The sequence below is a fragment of the Cervus elaphus genome, chromosome 21 (assembly GCF_910594005.1).
Source record: "Cervus elaphus chromosome 21, mCerEla1.1, whole genome shotgun sequence".
NCBI lineage: Eukaryota > Metazoa > Chordata > Mammalia > Artiodactyla > Cervidae > Cervus > Cervus elaphus.
This window is the reverse complement of record NC_057835.1, coordinates 37,103,201-37,123,387: the sequence shown is the minus strand read 5'-3', so window position 1 is coordinate 37,123,387 and position 20,187 is coordinate 37,103,201. Positions and strand designations below refer to the sequence as shown.

At 40.9% G+C, this 20,187-nt stretch overlaps 1 protein-coding gene across 11 annotated transcripts in view; it reads left to right on the top strand.

The window, feature by feature from the left end:
* NCOA2 (nuclear receptor coactivator 2) overlaps positions 1 to 20,187 on the top strand; it is a 284,225-nt gene that overhangs the window by 246,323 nt on the left and 17,715 nt on the right. For 9 of the 11 annotated variants that reach the window (XM_043879374.1, XM_043879370.1, XM_043879378.1 and 6 more), the window contains 5 exons: positions 2,153 to 2,363; positions 4,935 to 5,141; positions 8,097 to 8,312; positions 11,381 to 11,510; positions 19,428 to 19,593. In XM_043879374.1, the coding sequence (XP_043735309.1) occupies positions 2,153 to 2,363; positions 4,935 to 5,141; positions 8,097 to 8,312; positions 11,381 to 11,510; positions 19,428 to 19,593 (930 nt within the window). The remainder of the gene's footprint in view (positions 1 to 2,152; positions 2,364 to 4,934; positions 5,142 to 8,096; positions 8,313 to 11,380; positions 11,511 to 19,427; positions 19,594 to 20,187) is intronic. The other 2 variants (XM_043879380.1, XM_043879382.1) reach the window with 1 other exon arrangement.

Below are 20,187 nucleotides of genomic sequence, written 5' to 3'. Positions count from 1 at the left end.
GGGAAACTCTCTAATAAACTTCAGTTTATTAGAACCTCTTTCTTACACCCATAGCTATTTTCAAGACCCAACTATAAGGATATTTGTCAATTTTTATAAGACTTTTTTTCTGAGAAATTATAGAAATTTTATGAGAAACTGAGTTGATTGTAGGAAGTTTTTTAAATTACAGGTTTAAATGGTTGAAGGAACCGTGTTGGCTGAGTGTCCATTGCCGTGTCCCGGGCACTGTCCTCGGAGGGTGTTAGGTGTTGATACTGTACTCCTGTTTGTACCTTACATGTTCAGCAAAACATGATAAAGATGGCTTTCCAACAGAGTCACTTTATACATACGTTTAACTTTCACAAAATTGTCCATACAGATTCAGGAAAAAAAAAAGAATAGGTATGTATTAAACGGTTAAGTTGTGTGAGCAGTTTTGCCCACCGTTCAACAGATTTGATCTGTCTTGGTTTGGTTTGGTCTTGGTTCCCTTGAAGCGCCGATGGTGTGAAAATGTAGCTACAGGCTTTTCCAGTGCAGAATGGCTCCCTCGTGGACTTCATCAGTTGGGAGTCAAGCCAGAGAGGCCGTGGTGTGCTTTCACCCACTGGCCGTGTTGCCCACGGGTGGGGGACATACAGTATGTTTCCTTCCCAAGCAGCTCTGAGGATCACTTCGTCTGTGTCTGTCCATACTTCAGCATTCTAACTTCAGAACCTAATCCTTACCTAAGATGTAGCTCTCCCAAATTTGATCCCTGCCTCTTCTGTAAGAAACAGATGGCTAAACTAACTAGAAAATGGTCTTATAATTGCTCTAACAGTACATTAGGAATTTCCTGGAAAATGGATCGCCAAGTTCTTGCTAAGCTAGTTGACTCTGAAACAAAGAGTCCAATAAAATATCACTTCATTGTATCCTTTCTTACGTGAGAAATTGTGTCCAGTAAAAAGACTTTCTAGATAGATATATTACATTTGCCATAAATTGCAAAAAACTTAGTCCAACTTCTTGTGTGTAGAATAAAACTATAAGCCATTCTGCTTTAAGTAAATTATATCATTTGAATTGCTAGTGTAGACAAAAGGGTTAGTCATGGTCAAGGATTGAAAGTCCATCAGTGACTTTGGGGAAGTTACCTAACGTGTTTTTCCACCTACACATCAGGAAAATCATTCTTACCACTCTCTTCACTAGGAAATAATCTTGGGGTTTAACTTAGCCATTTTCTTGCATGGTTGGCACCGTCTGATTTTAAATACTTGGCACCCAGATAGGTTCTACTTGAAAGAACATAAATTCAGTTGAGGTCTCGGGAAGAAAAGCGCTAGCTGTGAAATAGTGGTGCTGCATACCGTGTTATTTTAATATTGATAATTGAAAGGAAATTATTTTAATAAAGGGAAAAGCCATAAGAAACATGTTTACAGCTTCTGTAAAGTCATTTGATAGATGCAGTGATTGGAAACGACCTCCTGCCTCCCTGCATTTGTCCCCTAAGCTGATGAGGACTGAGAAAACCAGTGTCATTTGAAACTGAAAGTGTAAGCAGTAAAAAAAAAATAACACCACTCAAATGGAAAAGACAGGGCTGAGTTGTTCAGGGTTACTTCAAGCTCATTGTGCATTTTACCTCTTGGTCTTAAAAAAAAAAAAGAAAGAAAAAGGAAAGAAAAACAAAGTTATAAAGGGAAATGACCATTTACTAAATACTGATTTCGTGTAAACTTGGATCATATTTTCCACCCGTTTTTGTTGTTGTTATTTCTTCAAGTGAGTTAACCACTAAACCTGGGCCTAGACTGTAAATCCTAGTACACCCATGGTTAATTAGAAATACTCATACTCCTGATTAATTGAATTATTAGCATAAAATGAAGGGGAATTTATAAATCGACAGTGAATCCCAGTGCTGGAAGAGAGCTTTCTTTCTAATTCAGTCATATCTTTTTACCAAGGAGGAAATTGAGGAGCAAGAAATTAAATTATTTGTCCTTTGTCAATTTAATTTTTTGTTGTTGTTTTTAAAGATGATCAATAAACAGTGAGGCCCGAGGTTCACATGTGTCCACATCTCATTTGGCTCTGGTTCCTTGTACTCATTAGGTCTGTAATTGCACATGGGCCTGTGTAGGACTGGATAAACTCTTCTGTTTGTTAACCACAGCCTGGCAGTGAGCTGGACAACTTGGAGGAGATTTTGGATGATTTGCAGAATAGTCAATTACCGCAGCTTTTCCCGGACACGAGGCCAGGCGCCCCTGCTGGATCAGTTGACAAGCAAGCCATCATCAATGACCTCATGCAACTCACGGCCGAAAGCAGCCCCGTGACACCTGTCGGAGCCCAGAAAACAGCGATGCGAATCCCACAGAGCAGTGAGTATGGGGTGTTGACGGTTATGCCAAGAAATTCCCATGTAATCACCATCAGAAACAGGGATTACTGAAATCTGATGCAAACAGCTTAGTCACTTCACAGTTTCTATGGTCAAATAGCACCATCTACTGTCCCAGCCCTTCAAAACAGTAGTCAGAGTGGGTTCTAGTCAGTGTGGCCTTTCTGCAGGCGCTTGTGGTTGATAGAGTCAACACAGAGGGAGACTGACCTGCACAGATAAAAGTTCTTTGGATGATTGTCATACTTCTCTTCATTTCAGTTACTGCCTTCAGAAATGGAGTTCAAAATAGATTTTATGTGTCTTAATAAATGACTAAACACTTAAAAGATAGAAACTTAGAAAGTTATGCTGACTTTTTAGGAATAATACACTCACTAGTGAAAATTTCTTAACCAGAATTATAAATCTTTATATATGAAAGGGCTATACACATTAAAAATATCTTGTCCTGTCTCTTTGGAATCCTCATGTAAATATCAGTTTTACATGGAAATTTATCACAGAAATGGTTTCTAAATGCATCTTGAGTTTAATTAGTGTGATATAAAGCTAGAAGACCTTAGATTATAAGATACAATTTGTATCGCTTTTTCTTTTTTTCCATCCTTCACAGCTTGCAGGATCTCAGTTTCCCAAGCAGAGGTTGAATCCAGGCCATAGCAGTGAAAGCCCCTTTCCTAAATACCAGGCCACCAGGGAATTCCCTTTTATTTTATGTTTTTGTAGGTTTAAGATAAAGTCTTTCTTCATTTAGTGAAGAACACTTACTTGGTTTACAGACTTCATAATTCCCTAAAGTTATCCAATAGCTTTTTTTTTTTTTTTTTTTTTTATCCAATAGCTTTTAAGAGAAGAAAATATCTTTCCTGAACGAGGGACATAACTTGTAGAAAGATAGAGAATCTCTTTAGTGCTTGGTTGATGAGCATAATGATTTTTCTCTCTTCAAAGCTTCAAAGTTTGACCCAAAGCTTAGCTGCTGCTGCTAAGTCACTTCAGTCGTGTCTGACTCTGTGCGACCCCATAGACGGCAGCCCACCAGGCTCTGCCATCCCTGGGATTCTCCAGGCAAGAACACTGGAGTGGGTTGCCATTTCCTTCTCCAATGCATGAAATTAAGAAGTAAAAGTGAAGTCGCTCAGTCGTGTCCGACTCTTCGCGACCCTATGGACTGCAGCCTACCAGGCTTCTCCGTCCATGGGATTTTCCAGGCAAGAGTACTGGAGTGGGTTGCCATTGCCTTCTCCGCAAAGCTTAGCATCTGTTCTCAAATGAGAAATGGCAACCATCAACCAAATTACAATGTATCTTTGATTAATAGATTTTTTCTTAAAGTGATTCCTGATCTTTCTGAAAAGGGTAAAACAAAATAGAGTTTATGCTGGTTATGTGTCAGACCTGCCAATTTGTTTGGGAATGGAAGGTTGCTTATGGCCCATGAGAGATCACAAAGTCAGAGAATTGAGACGTGAGTAAGAAACACTCTACCGAGCTTATGCTTAAGGTCCAGAGGAGTTACTGAAAGGGTGTGTGGAAACTCATGGGTTCTCTCCTTTCTGTATCTCCTGGTGTTGCTCAGACTATTGAATAACATCCAGGTAGCTAAACCTGAGAAAGTCAGATTAAGCATATCCATAATTTTCATTCCAAATAATAATTCTTCTAAATATTTTATTTCTCTTACTGATTGTTAAGGACGTTAATATGTTTTAAATGTTCTGTTTCATGCTGTGTTTATATAATTCAGAGAAAATAAACTGCTTGATATTATTTTATATATTTGTTCTATGAATTGCAATCTACAATATCTTTGTTCTTGTAAAAACACTTACCAAATAACTGGTTGTCTGTGTGATAGTATAGTGCATTGATGTAGTGCTTACTACACAATAAGCTCTTATAAACTAATCATAGAAGCCATTTCAAATATAAATAAATCTGGAATTTAAAGAATATGTATTTAGAAGATTTAACAGCACCTTAAAGCTTTAATACTGACTTTCGGTACCAGAGTTCACACTTAAAGACTTCCAACTTTCAGTGAGAATAGACATTTTTAGCCTAATTCTCTTCCTAGGAAAATCCAGTTAAAATATGACAGTCTCAGTCCAAACCACATGTGTCCAAGTTTGGTGCATTTGAGATATTTATGGCTTCACAGCTGTGACAAAACAGTATTTCTAAATTCAAATAATATATGAAAAACATATTTGTAGTTTACTTAGCAAACACAGTTGAATATTAGAAGTTGATATTGGGGAGAAAAATATACAGTAAATAACAGACATGTTCTCCTTCTTTTTTTTCCTTTGCTTTATTGCTCTGTGAGGTTGTCAAGAAGTAAATTAGAGACGTGTTGATTAGATTGCAAGTCTGTGTTTGGACGCCCCATGTTTTTTTTGTCTGTGAATTTGTCTTTACTAAGCAGCTGGTCCCAGACATGCATACCTTTGTGATTTTACAAACGACATTTCCCCTGAACACTGCTTCTGTTACTATTTTCCATTATCCTCTATTAACCTTCAATTTTCATTTGTTTTCTCCTTAGCTTTTAATAACCCACGACCAGGGCAACTGGGCAGGTTATTGCCAAACCAGAATTTCCCACTTGACATCACATTGCAAAGCCCAACGGGTGCTGGACCTTTCCCACCAATCAGAAACAGTAGTCCCTACTCAGTGATACCTCAGCCAGGAATGATGGGTAATCAAGGGATGATAGGAAACCAAGGAAATTTAGGGAACAGTAGCACAGGTAAGGGCTCATATGCGCTGTTAACTTTTTATTGGTGGGTTATTCAACTTAATGATGTATTCCTCCACATCCAAGTAGTAGAATTTTTCGTGTGAAATTTTTTATGCTAGAAACACATTTGAATGTAAGAAAATTCTGCAGATTTTCACTGTGAGCGTGGTATATGAAGAATTGGAAAGCATCCCAGTAGGCTGACCCTTTTTATGCTGTGATCATTGTTTTAACAAGGGTTCTAGTCGCTCGCTAATCCTACAGTAAAGACTTATTTCACTACTATTCCAGTTACTATTCTAGACCTTGTAGTGGTTTATGTAGAATAATTTGCTAGCTTTTTGTGATGATCCTGCTGATAACCCCAAAAGTGTATTAGTGTTAATCACTCAGTCATGTCTGACTCTTTGCGACCCCATGGACTATAGCTTTCCAGGCTCCTCTGTCTATGGAATTCTCCAGACAAGAATACTGGGAGAGGGTATACATTCCCTTCTCTAGGAGATCTTTCCAACCCAGGATAACCCCAAAACTTCCTATTAATTGATGATTTGTGTTTCATGAATTTCAGAATGAAGTGTAAAATTCCACCAACCTTTCATACTTGTAACAATAGCAATTCTCATTCTGAAAAATATTAAGAATATGAATTTTAAATGGTAGTGTGCTTAACCTAATAGTAGCTGATCCAAGAACTCCATTTTTAAAAATGTTTAAGGTTGCCTGTGATCTAGTTTGACCCTTGACCTGCTGTGGCTTAAGGTGTCTGCCAGGTTTCCCGTGCGTATTCCTAAGTGGTGGTCATCCCCATAGCAGCTGCCATACTCCCAAACCTCCTTCCGCTTCAGGCTGGGAATCGTTGCAGCAGCACTGATGGCTGTAACCACCACGGCCTGTACCCTCTGGGTACCCTGCACCCTTAGCATGCTGAGCTTTCTAATGAAGGCCTGCTCCCTGTTTATAACTGGAGACAAAGCCATTGAAAGAAACATGTTTTAAAAAGAACTTATATTCATAGGTTTTAATTTTTGGCATTTTTTTTAGTTTAGTGTGTCATCCCTATAATCACATTTCCATTCAGATAAGTGAAAATAAGGGTTCAGTTGAAAGAAAAAAGATGGACTTTTTTTTTTCACTTTCTGTTGTTGGTAAGCAGTTCACATGGGAAATGTGAGCTGTGTTGTGTTAAAATAGTTTATTCAGTCAGCAAATATTTACTGGGTGCCTACTAGATGTGCCAGACACTGACTACATCACTAACTTACTTATTTGCAAAAACAATGCCATATTAATCTTATATTATTTTTAAGATAAAGTATTGATTTATATAAGTAAAATGTTGACTCACATGAAATTCTATCAGAGAAAAGGAGCCAGTAGTTTATTAAAGGTGGCTCCTTATCAGTGAAATGCAACATCTGGCTTCTAGGAGAAACATTAGGAATTTGGGGACATTCAGTTCAGTTCAGTTCAGTCGCTCAGTCGTGTCCGACTCTTTGCGACCCCATGAATCGCAGCACGCCAGGCCCCCCTGTCCATCACCAACTCCCAGAGCTTACTCAAAACTCATGCCCATCGAGTCAGTGATGCCATCCAGCCATCTCATCCTCTGTCGGACATACCTATATTCAAATCTAGGCAGCCTGGAGATGACTGGCATCCAGACTATAAAGATCAAGCAGTGTCTGTGCTTTGCTTTAAAAAAAAAAAAAAGAAAAAAAACGTGAAAGAGACTACCCTGGTTATAATTACATTAATATTTCAAATTATGGATTATTTTCCCTTCTGCTTTCTAGACTTTATATAATCTTGTTATATTGATTAGATAATAGATTTTTTGAAAAAGAAAATGTCCTTTCGCCCATATCTTTATATCATTCAAGTCTAGTCTTCAAATGGTTTTTAAAATATGTACTAATATAATATTGTCCTAACTTGTTCAGTCTAATTACACTTAACTCTTCATCGCCCTGATGAGGTACATTCTTATTTCACCAGTGGAAAACTACCCACAATACACGCTCTCCCCATTTCTGAAATATACCCTGTTTTAGTTCTCAATACTTAAAGTCAACGCAAGCCACATCTTTGAAAGCGGAACTGTTGCACATCCTTTACTAAACATTTCAGAGTGAAGGGTCCTCCCTTGGGGTTCTGCCCCTTTAGGATACCGAGTTTTAGCCCACGTCTGGCCATCGCCAGCATCCCGGGGCCAGAGAGAGCAAGCACGTGACCTGCCGGCGAGCGCACCTCTCGCTGGCGTGTGTGGTCACGCAGCTGTTACCATCTCAAGCGTAAGAGGGTTTTTACAAATCTGTCCCTACCCAGTCTAGATCTGCATCACCAGGAACAAGGTCCAGGCACACCGAGGCAGCCGGCGCTTCCTTGCCGTGACCACAAAGAACCAGAGTAGAAAGATGCTTTCTTTTCCCCGGCTTCCAAGGCTGTCTCAGTCAGCTTTGAAACTTAACAAATTGTAATGCTCAGAAAGGGATTGGAGGATTTAAAGTCTGGCCAAGGCTTCACGGGATATTCTCTGTGATTTGGGTTTAGAATTAGAATATCGAGTATCAGTTCTTACCTTGTTTCTCTTGGCCTCACCTCCCTTTTGGAAAGTAAAGCATTGACGTGTATATCAGCTAATGTGATTCACTTCCTGAGGAAGGAAGTTGGGGTTATCCACACGCCACAGCACCTGTCTCTAAGTACATATGGGAACAACTTCAACAGCTTTTCCGAACTGTAAAGGGTGGCAAGTCTGTGTTGTGAAAAACTTCATAGTAATTGCCAACTTGTATTTCTTACCCAAGGGCCCACATCTGGCCCAGCGAGGGCGTGAGCTGTCGGGTTAACTGTGTATTGAGAACAACTGTCTGTCTCGTATAGAGTAAGAGCGTCTAGTGTTCCTACATGTTGACTATGTTTCCAGTCACCGCATCTCTGTCTTCTCTGCCTTGCCTGTAGGCATGATTGGCAGCAATGCTGCCCGGCCCACTATGCCGTCTGGGGAGTGGGCGCCCCAGAGTCCTGCCGTGAGGGTCACCTGTGCTGCTACCAGCAATGCCATGAACCGGCCGATCCAAGGAGGTATGATTCGGAACCCAACAGCCAGCATCCCCATGAGACCCAGCAGCCAGCCTGGCCAGAGACAGATGCTTCAGCCTCAGGTCATGAATATGGGTAAGGTGGTTCCTGTACTCTTTGCTTTTCATTTTTATGCATTCTTAGAAGGAGAGAGGAATAGCTCCTTAAGTTCTGTCAGGCTTGTCATTTGCGGTTTAGGGAATCCCCGCCCCCCACCCCACCCAGCCCGTGGCAAGCTATCATAAGTGGGATCTTGCTGAAAATCTCTGCACAGGGCCATAGAATTACAGGTTTTCCAGTAAAATAAGAGAACTCACTACCTTTATGATGTTTCGTTTTTGTTTGAAACTATCTGATTTCAACTTTTGCAGGGAGTGGATTGCAGTGTGACACTAGAAATATCATATAGATGATATTTTAAAGAAGCATTTCAACAGTACAGCAGTGTCCCGAACTCTGCATGGTCATCAGGACCTTAAAATGCAGACTTCTGGGCACTGCCCTAGACTAGGTGGGGCACAGTGGTGAAGAATCCACTGCCAATGCAGGAGATGTAAGAGAATCGGGTTCAGTCCCTGGGTCAGGAAGATCCCCTTGAGAAGGAAATGGCAACCCACTCCAGTATTCTTGCCTGGAAAATCCCACTGACAGAGGAGCCTGGCGGGCTATAGTCCATGGGGTCACAAAGAATCGGACATGACTAAGCACAGCACATTTCACCCTAGACAGACTAGACACCCTAAACAAGACTCTCCCAGGTCTTCACTGAAAGAGCAGGGTCTTATAGAGCAACTCAGAAAATATAAGGATCACTAGAATTCTGTTTCGATACAGTTCACGTTATTAAAATTAATGATCAGACACATTGTTTGATACCATTTATATGAAATGTCCAAAACAGGCAAATCTGTAAATAAAGTAAGATTAGTGGGTTCCTAGGGCTGGGGCTTTGTGGGGAGAATGGGGAGTGACTCCTAATTACATCATGAGGTTTTTTGGGGGTGGGGGGATGAAAACGTCCTAAAATTGATAATTGTGATGGTTGTACAGTTCTGCAACTACACTAATAGATACTGAATCATACACTTTAAGTGAGCTAAGTATATAGTATGTCAATTCTATCTCAATAAACGATTATTTTTTTTTTAAAAACTTAATGTAGCTCATTCTTGTTTCTTAATATTGACATACTAACCTTCCACTTATCCATTACCATAATTCAGATAAGGTGATGTTTGTGTACTTTTTCATATACTTAGACAGTGCAGGATGTTGTTATTATTTAGTCACTAAGTTGTATCCAACTCTTTGCCACCCCATGGACTATAGCCAGCCAGGCTCCTCATCCATGGGATTTCCCAGGCAAGCATACTGGAGTGGGTTGCCATTTCCTCCTCCAGGGGATCTTCCCGACCCAGGGATGGAACCTGCACCTCTTGCATTATTGGCAGGCGGATTCTTTACCACTGAGCAACTGGGGAAGCCCAGTGTAGGATGAGTAAGCGCTAAGTCATTACCGGAAAGATGCCGGAATGGTTTTGACATAATAATGCAGAATGGTCATCCTGCCCTGGCATCGGTTTTCTTTTCTAGTTGTTGCTCAGCACATTTTGGCTTATTGTTTCTGAGATGACATTCATGTTACCTTTCTATAGAGAGTGTACTTCCAATTAATAATGCACGATTCCCAAGTGTAAATTCACATAATTTGAGACTTGCATGAAAAATTAAAAATGGCCAGATTTCCATGCAGAAAATACACTGGGAAATTTCTAAAATACTTAATTCCTTCATTTAAAAATCATCATAGTAAATCCTTTCTGTCCAGAAATTTCATTTATCCTCAGTCTTTCTTCATGAATGACACATAGCTTTTGAGCTTGAAAAATGGCTCTATGAGCTTCATTGTGTAGCTGAATTGCTCTGATTTTTAATAAACTCATAAAAGCTGTGAACTCAACAGAAAAGTATCTATTGTAATGGAAGACAGGTCCACAGACAGTGATAATAAAATCATTAAAGAGCTCATATCATGCATTAGCTTTAAACCTCTACAAAGAGTTCCTAAGAAAGAGCATGTCTGAGTTGTCTGAGCCCTTTCTACTCCTGTCTTACTCAGACCAGCACTTCGAAAAATTATGTGTGGGACCTTGATGCCCTTTTAGCGGATCTGCAAGGCCAAAACTATTCTCATAATAATATAAAGATATTATTATTCTCTCATGGACTCACAATAGAGTTGGCTTTAAACAAAATCTTATCTCTGTTGCAAACAAACAACTCATAGAAAAACAGGTCAGATTTGTGGTTACCGGAGGGGAGGGAAAGGCAAGCCGGTTGGAGGTGGTCTAAAGGCACAAACTTCCATTATAAGATAAGTTCTAGGGATGTAGTGTACAACATGATCAATATAACTAACACTGCTGTATGTATGAAAGTTGTTAGAGTAAATCCTCTTGAGAGTTCTCATCACAAGGAAAAGAATTTTTTTTCTTTTTTTTCATTTGTTGAGACGATGGATGTTCACTAAATTTAATGTGATAATTATTTCATGATGTATATAAGTCAAATCATGGTACTGTACACCTTAAACTCATAGTGCTGTGTGTCAATTACATCTCAATACTACTGGAAGAAAAGTCTTGTTTATAACATAGTAGATTTATTATGATGATTTTTAAATGAATTAAGAGTCATTTTTTTCTATTTTCCAGTTTTAATTTTCAATACGGTATATAGCAGTAAGATGCATCCCACTTACACAAAAGCCTGTACATTAATAAGAGTATAAAGACTCCTTGGAGAAGGCCATGGCAACCCACTCCAGTATTCTTGCTTGGAGAATCCCATAGACAGAAGAGCCTGGCGGGCTACAGTCCATGGGGTTGCATAGAGTCAGACACGACTGAAGTGACTTAGCGTAAAAATTCCAAGGGGTTTGGAACTGCTCATCTAGAGTCTCAAAGTGGGTGATTAGCCTTGATATTTATTGCCCTTTTGCTCTATTTCAGAAAAAAAATTCTGTCTTTTTATTTCCACCTAATTATTATTATTTATTTCTTTTCTATCAGCCAGGTATTTCTCTTTCTATTCCATAGCCGAAATAGACACTTTGCTAATTACAAGTTGTAAGATTCAGGGGTTGTTTTCTTCTCCTTTTTCAGGGCCATCTGAACTGGAGATGAACATGGGGGGACCTCAGTATAGCCAACAACAAGCACCTCCAAATCAGACCGCCCCCTGGCCTGAGAGCATTCTGCCAATAGACCAGGCACCGTTTGCCAACCAGAACAGGTGAGCACTCAGAAGGTCCCAGAGAGCAGAGTTCACGAGTTCCAGGAGTTATCTCGGCCCTAGGCCAGAAGTTAATCTTATCCGTTTAAACACTTGGTGCCTGACCAGTTTTCATGTATTCAAACTATATCACTTACTGGTCTGGGAGTACAGGAGGTGAGGGAGGGGAGAGAATCCCAAAATCAGTCTGACTGAGCATATGCCTTTAAAGATGCTGCAGTTTAGTTGGAAAATAAAATATGTAGACTAATAACTAATATGAGCTAGCATGTACTATAAATGGGGTGATCACTCACTTGGGGTGATTGGGAAAAGCTTCAGAGTTCTTGAGAAGTGGTATCATTGGGATTTCCCTGGGAGTCCAGTGGTTAAGACTCCATACTTCCAATGCAGAGGGCAAAAGTTCAATCCCTGGTTGGGGAACTAAGATCCCACATGCCACACAGTGTGACCAAGAGATTTTAAAAAAGGTACAAGAAAGGTATCATTTCAGTAGGCAGAGATGGCAGGAAGCCAGTTCATCTGGCAAAAGCAGTATAATCAGAGGCCTAGAGGTTACAGAAGCAACACAATATGTTTAGGGTAACAGAATAGTCTAGTTTTATGCTTCATATACTTTACCACATTAAAAAAAAAAAGTATCAGAAGATTTGACTGGAAGAGTAGATTAATAATGGAACAGATTTATAGAGTGTCTTAAATTCCAAACTCTGAAGAATTCAGCCTTTTTTCTTTAAGCTGTTGAAGTTTTTTGAAAAAGAAAGTGGTATATATGATCAAGTTTGAGTTTTTTTAAATCTGATTATCAGTCTAATCATTTTGTTTCTGTGTAGGCAATCTTTTCTAATTGCTTTTGAGCTATTTCTGTAACCACTATTCTGTAGTTTTACTGTAGTGTGTCTAGGTGTGAATTGATTTGTTTATACTGCTTGGTGTTTGGTATATCTTGTGCTTGTTTTTTAAATCTGTCAATTCATGTGTTTCATCAGTTCTAGAAATTTTAGCCATTATCTCTATATACTGCCACTCCTCCATTTCCTTTATTGGTTCTTTCTGGGATTCTGGCAAGACACGTTAACTTTCTACATTAGATTTTTTTAGAACTCATACCCTCCTTATTTCTTTATCCGTCTTCCATTTTCCATCTCCTTGTCTCTGTACTACACTGAGGATAATTTATTCATGTGTATATTTCATTATCTCTTTAGCTATGTTTGATCCAATTACATCCTTCATTCCTAAAAGTTCTATTTGCCTTATCATTTTTCATGGTCTCTTGTGGTTTGCTTATTTTTGATTCCACCTTTATGTCTTTAAACATGACATTCATCCTTGGTTGTTACATTTCTTGATTTGGGAGTTCCAGTATCTGGATTCCTTGCGGTTGTAAATCAGTGACTGACTCTTGTTTCTGGTGGCCCATTTCCCTGAGTATTATGGCAGTCTTTCATTGGGAGTTCTAGTTACTCTTGGTCAATGAAACATCTGGGGTTAAAACTGAGGATACTTTTTCTTAGGAGAGAATTTGCGTTGGTCTCTGCAGGGGTGAGGGTTTCTGCTCATGCTCAGAGCAACCCATCACCCCACACACACAATCAGCTTTTTCTTGTGGCTGTGGCCCAGGGAGCCCCGACTCTTCAGGATAAAATCCACCTGTCCCCGGGGGCCTAGGTGTTGCTCAGGTTCTAGCTCGAAGGTGGTTGTTCCATTATTCCCTGGAAAGGCGACATCACAGTTGTGTCATACGCCAATCTCAGGGTTAGCAAAGCCCTGGAAGCAGGTGTCTCGCAGGTGACCCTGAGGCCGGTGTGACGGCGCTGCTCAGCCAGTCGGGTGGGCACATAGCCCAGAGGCAGGGAGATAATTCGTGCGCTAAGCAGGAGTCAGGTGGGCACATAAAGGATGCAGGCCGGGTGTTCTGGGAAGTAAACATTAGGAAACAAACTGGAGGAATTTGGTCTTGAGGCTTGTGTGTAAAGAGTTTAGGTTGGAGGCTAGTGAGGACCTCACTGCAGACTGAACTGTTTTGTCCTTTGGAGGTTATTCAAATCTAAAATTATAAAGTACTTTTATCAAATTCACTAATGATAAAAGCAGAGTTTATAAAATTTCACAAGGGTAGAATATTTCCAGAGCTTGTTGTTTTTTAAAAAATGAACAGGTTTTAAAGTGACTCCTACCCTGGGATGAAATGCTTTTGCGTAGCTCAGAATTGTGTTGTGGAGCCTGTTTTCCTTTCTGTATCTTAAGAGAATGATGCAGGATTCAGGGTACTCAGTGAAGTTTTAAAAAAATAAAAATAGCATAAGATGAATATGAGCTCAGCAATAGGCTGGGTGAGAAAAATCTGGAAACTAGTTATTTCACTGAAAGAAAAGACCAGGGCAACTGCTTAACAGCTGTCTATGGAGATAAAGAAGAGACGGTGCTCACCAGCTGTATTCCATCCACCATACACATCCACTAGTGTATTCAGACCCCAGGTGCCTGTGCACCACTTCCGGGGTCTCATTGGATGGCAGTTCTGAGTGGAGTCCAGGATTCTACGTCTCTGACAAGCCCCAGGTGATGCTAGCACCACTGCTCCTCCACTATACTTCGTAGGGGCGAACACCAGAAGAACCACAGTAGTCAGAGTGGCTCTTACTGGACTGGGTACCAAGGACGGAGTGTGGCCTGCATCACTGGGTTTGCTTGGGAATAGAGCATTGTATAAATAACCTCTGTAGTTATCCTTAGAGGTGGTACTTTCTCAGGGTCCTTCCAGCTCTTTAAGTCTGATTTCATGGTGTCAGTGAGTATGTGCATTTTCTAAATATGTTTATTTAGTTTGTTAAAAACATACCCCAAAAAAAAAAAAAAAAAAAATACCCATGTCCATGAAAACTTGCACATAGTAGAAAAAGTGAACCCAACCCCTGAGAGCTGGTTTTGGATGAAATATCTAAGATTAGTTTCTAGGGGAAAACTAGGCCCAAAGTTGGGATTTTCCGTGATGCCCAAGTCAAGGAGGGTTCTGTTAAAACAAAAATGGGGACCTCCTGGCAGTCAAGTGATTAGGAGGACTCTGCGTTTCCATGGCAGGGGGGCATGGGTTCGATCCCTGGACAGGGAACTAAGATCCCACAGACCACACAGAGAGGCCAAACAATAGCAACAACTAAAAAGCAAAATGGGAGAAATCCAGAGTACACGCTGAAGCCAGTTACAGAGCCAACTGTTCAGTTTGCTGGGGCATTTCTGTGGCTCTGCTCTGAGCCTGTTCTCATGTTGGTGGTGGTGCTGTTGGTTTTCTTTGCGTAAGAACTCTGTGGACAGAACAGAACGTTTTTACCATTTTTAAAGTTATTTCAGCTTTTCTGGCCACTTAACTCCTCTTCTTTTATTTTAAATAATTCAGTTGGAAGAAATTTATGACGAAATTTACAGCAGTCTTATTGTCATAGAAATTCAGAGATGATGGACAACAAGGGTTCTAACCACATCTCTCTTTTTAAATAAAAGAAAAGCAGTGTTTTTTTTTAATCCCCTTTGTAAGTATTAATATCACCGTTAATATTTTATATTTTTACTGCCTACCTATTTAGGAATAGATTTTTTCATGTTTCATGAACCCAGCATTAGTTTATATATACACATTTCAAAAAGAGAGTAGTTTAGCCCTTAAATTTCTAACATATTCACATCCTCATTTATTTATAATTTCATTTCCATTGGCTGTCATTTCATTGTGGGGTGTTTTTTTTTTTTTCCTTTTATTCATCTGGTAGGTAAAAGAGATGTTTAAAATATAGCCCCAAATGTATAGGTGATTTTTTGATGATTTCTCTTGAATGTATGTAAAAGTGAACAGTAGCTGCCTTTCATGAAAGACTTTCTTTCACATTAAGTTCAGAATTTCTGAGTTAATTTGGTGTTCTTTTGTTTGTGATGTGTCTAAGAGTAAAGTTTCCTTGGTTGACTATTAATTTCTCATCATATAGTAGCTGCTGCTTTTTTGCAAAATTTTGAAAATACAAGTAAAAAGTGATGGTAAATGTTCCAGTTTCTCAAACAATAGCTCAGAATTTATCTTACTCCCCTTATCACCATCTTTAATGTCCTAGTAGTCTATAAATAAAAGTATAGATTTCAAGAAATAAGGTTTTTTATCATATGACATCCCTTGTATGTGGAATCTAAAAAGACATTATACAAATAAATTTATTTACAAAACAGAAAGAGACTCACAGACTTAGAGAACAAACTTACGGTTGCTGGGAGGGAAGGGTAGTTAGGGAGTTTGGGATGGACGTGTATCTATTTAAAATGGATAACCAACAAGTACCTACACAGGGAACTCTGCTCAATGTTATGTGGCATCCTAGATGGGAGAGGGGTTTGAAGAAGATGAGTCTCTTTGCTGTCCACCTGAAATTATCACAACATCATTAATAGGCTATACTCAAATAGAATATAACATTTTCTTTTAATTTTTTTAAAAAGAAAGATTTTTATTGATGATGGACCTATCTTCTGCCAGTTCATTCCTTACTACTTTGCCAACCTGGGGCTTCTGTGTGTTCTTCCATTTATTCCTCTGAATTTCATCCTTGTCTTAATACTATATTTGTCAGCCACCATCTAGATTGTAACTATATTTATAATTGCCCAAAATTTAAGAAAAAATTTTCTCCATCATTTTGGCGGTCATTTATAAAGGTGGAATTGAAAGTCCAGATCACTATCTTTTCTGTAACCCAAACGTATTATGATGTTTCTCAAAGAAGTGTTTAACTCATGGTATGCCCAAATTTATGATACCAAGCCACAATGCAATATATTTTTATGAACATAAAAACGTATTTTTCTGAGCATAAGGTATGATAACCTGGCTAGATCAAGAACCTTTTATTTTCACCAACTGGCAACTTGCTGAACTTACACAGTTCAGATACCAAGCCAACACAGAGACTAAAGACGCTCACCAGGCACAGCTGAGGCTTGTGAGTAAAGGCCAGCATCACGTCAGCACAGCACAGTCCTACAGTCGAGTGCAGAGTGGGCACGGCTGGGGGCGACTGGAGGAGACTCGCCGAGCCTGCAGGGGCAGGATCGCGGATGGAGAAGAGGGTGGGAAACGTAGAATGGAAAGTCTTGGCATTATGGTGGGTATACAGCATCTTCTAGGAAAAGGCCGGTTGCCCAGGGCACCTGGGACCCACAGGGAAGCCATAGGCTGTACTCTACACTGGGACAGGTTAGGCTTTACTGAAGTGTGTGTGTCCACCACCACCGGCGCCCTGTCCCAGGGCCTGGGAATTTGTGAGTCAGCTCAGTAACGGGAAAAGGAACCTGGCAGCATCGTATCAGGACAATCAGAGAGAGGCTGTAAGCAGGACAGTATCCCCAAGGCCCCAGCTCAAGTTGAAGAGGGCTTTGACCAAAGTCGGAATCTAGGTCATGCATTAGCTTAACTTTTTTAATTAGAAAAAGAAAGGAAATCATGTAACCAAAAAATAGGTTATTTTATTATGTAGGAAATCACTTAGATGCCAATGAACGTTTGCAGTAGTTTTTTTTTTCCTCTGTAAGCATTGGGATGTGCCCTCCCTGGAGTGGAGTGGTCTTTCACAGTACCAGACAGGGTCTCCTCTTCCAGCTGACGCCGGCAGATGCATACAGGGCACCTGCCTTCCCACAGAGCTCCTGCAGCCTCACTCCACTTAAGAGGGACTCGATTTCATAGTAGAGATCTGGGGTGGGGGCTCTGGCTGTGTGGGGATTTAAAGCTTGTGAAGAAACAGAAGTTGGAAATTATGAAGTAAAGCTCGAGAAAGAAAATATTAACTAGCATCTTTGGGGAATGAGGTCTCAGGCCTAAGAGAAGGTGGTAAATAGCATCCACTCTCGGCTGACTTGAGCTCTTTTTTCATGAAATGTGCATCTGAAGGTTGGTCTTTCCTCTCTGGGGAATTTCCTCTGCCCTTTGCTTCCGTGACATGCAGGGCTGTGGTTTTTTTCCTCCTTGTTGCCACTGTTCTGCATCTGCTCCCTCCTCCCACCCCCTAAGTGTAATCTGATCACAGTTGTGTTGAGAAAGTTAATTCTGGGAGCACATGGAAGCAGGAAGGGCCTCTGGGGGGTCGGTCTATTCGGGTGCTTGATGTCTTCCTGAGAACTGAGGCCCTGGCTGCAAGGCCTCTCATGGTATCTCTCAGATCATGGGATGTGAGCTCGGAGAGCCAAAGACTACGGGCACACAGTGTCATGAGGGGCACACCTACTGGGCGATTTTCTTCACAGGTGACCGGGGCTAATGAAGAGGGTAGATTATTTCTAAGTGCACTGGGTTAGAACTGTTTGACTGTTGGCATAAATCCTCAGCATTTCAGGATTCTAGGCCAAAATGGCACTAGAGCTAGCTTTAGAAAACATGGCCTGTCATCTCCATGTGAATCTATCATCACGTAAGAATGAGGGTGCTGTGCTTATTCGTTCAGTCATGTCCCACTCTGCAACCCAATGGACCATGGCCTGCCAGGCTCCCCTGTCCATGGGGATTCTCAAAGCAAGAATACTGGAATGGGTAGCCATTCCCTCCTCCAGGGGATCTTCCCAACCCAGGGATCGAACCCAGGTCTCCCATATTGCATGTGGATTCTTTACCATCTGAGCCACCAGGGAAGGCCATGAATACTGGAGTGGGTAGCCTATTCCTTCTCCAGGGGATCTTCCCTACCCAGGAATCGAACTGGGGTCTCCTACATTGCAGGCAGATTCTTTACCAGCTGAGCTACCAGGGAAGACCTAAGAATGAGGGTGCTTAGTTGTAAACTTCACTGTCTACAAAACATCATGTAGTACCTCTAAGAGGACAAATTAGAGGATCATCTCCCCTTTCAATATTCGAGTCACTCAGAATCTCTTTTTAACTCCCCAAGGTTGTCAGTTAATTTAAATCACAGGACTTTATTATACCATTGAATTTGGAGTGTAGTGTTACAGTTTTATTGCCTAAAATATGTAACAGACATAATCTGCATGTTCATGGTCGACTTTTCGTGACTAATTTGGTAGCCTGAGAGCCACACTTCTTGAGGATTTTCATAAATATTTACAAATCCCACTTAGGCACGACGGAGAAATATCCTGTTAGTCCAGCCAAGTGCTGTCTAACGGCAGCTGAGTTCAAAAAAATTAATGGAGCTTTCATGCTCACTATGTCCCTCAGTTGGGTCATTCAAGCCTCATGAGAAATAAAACTATGTAATCAATTAGTCTTTCCTGCTAAAATCCAGGAAACTCCTTGGACTACTTCAGGGCAAAGTAAATATATGAGTATATATGCCTGAAAAGTCATCGTGGATTTGTGGGAACACAGTGGTCACCCCGGCCAGTGGTGAATCCCTGCTTTGTAGTGTTGCCTATCTGTTCTCCACCACAGAGTCTGACAAGCTCTCCAAACCTCAGCTTTGCCAGCTTTAGAGCAGGAGCAATAAAAACGACGATCTTAACATCCAATGCCTTAATGTGTGTCTCACCTATCTCTGTTGTTTAGTTGCTCAGCTGTATCTGACTCTCTTACAACCCCATGAACTATAACTCACCAGGTTTCTGGTGAGTTATGTCCGTGGGGATTCTCCAAGCAAGAATACTGGAGTGGGTTGCCATTTCCTCCTCCAGGGGATCTTCCCCACCTAGGGATCAAACCCAGATCTCCTCCTGCATTGGCTCAGGTGGATTCTTAGTCACCGAGCCACCAGGGAAGCCCCCTGTCTCTGTTAGGCACTAAATAACACATATTTATTATGTGGGGTTGTTGTTTGTGTCTGAGGGGTAACGTATTTTACTACTTTTATTATGAAGGAGGGAAAAAAATGTTCTCTAATCAACTCAGTTTTCCGTGGGCATGAGACAAAATTTGTCTCTTTACAGACAGCCGTTCGGCAGCTCTCCCGACGACTTGCTGTGTCCACATCCCGCAGCGGAGTCTCCAAGTGATGAAGGCGCTCTTTTGGACCAGCTGTACCTGGCCTTAAGGAACTTCGATGGCCTGGAGGAGATTGACAGAGCCCTGGGGATACCCGAGCTCGTCAGCCAGGTGGGTGCACCGCGAGGCTGGCGGAGGCCAAGCTCGCAGGGACACACAGATGTCTATTCTCTTCTGCTTGCATGTAAACGGCAGGCGGCTTTTTAGAACATGCTCTCCCCTATAACCAGGAGCTCTGTTTCCTGTCTCCCCCTCTCCTTTTTCTCCCACATCAACTTTTGCCCTAGAATGGCAATGACCAAGAATGAATTTTACCTGTAATTTGGATTTATTGGGCCAAAAGGCGTAACTCAAGTCCCAGGTCACTTGACTGTGGCAGAGAGGAACACACAAGGAGCAGAGGCCAGGAACAGACCACTGCTGTCTCAGCAGTCTAGAACCTTCCATCTTAAAACCATATCCTTCATCTTATATCTGTAAGCTAGTGATAGGAAGCTACTTGGGCTAAAACAGGTTGCACATAAGTTAGCAGAAGTCACTTTAAAGGTGAAGTTAGCCAATCTTCATGGGCTCATATTGCTTCCCCCACGTCCCTTCTCCAGGGGATCTTCCCAACCCAGGGATCGAACCCACTCCTGCATTGCAGATTCTTTTATCGTCTGAGCCACCAGGGAAGCCTGTATAGTTGATTTAGTTGATGACATA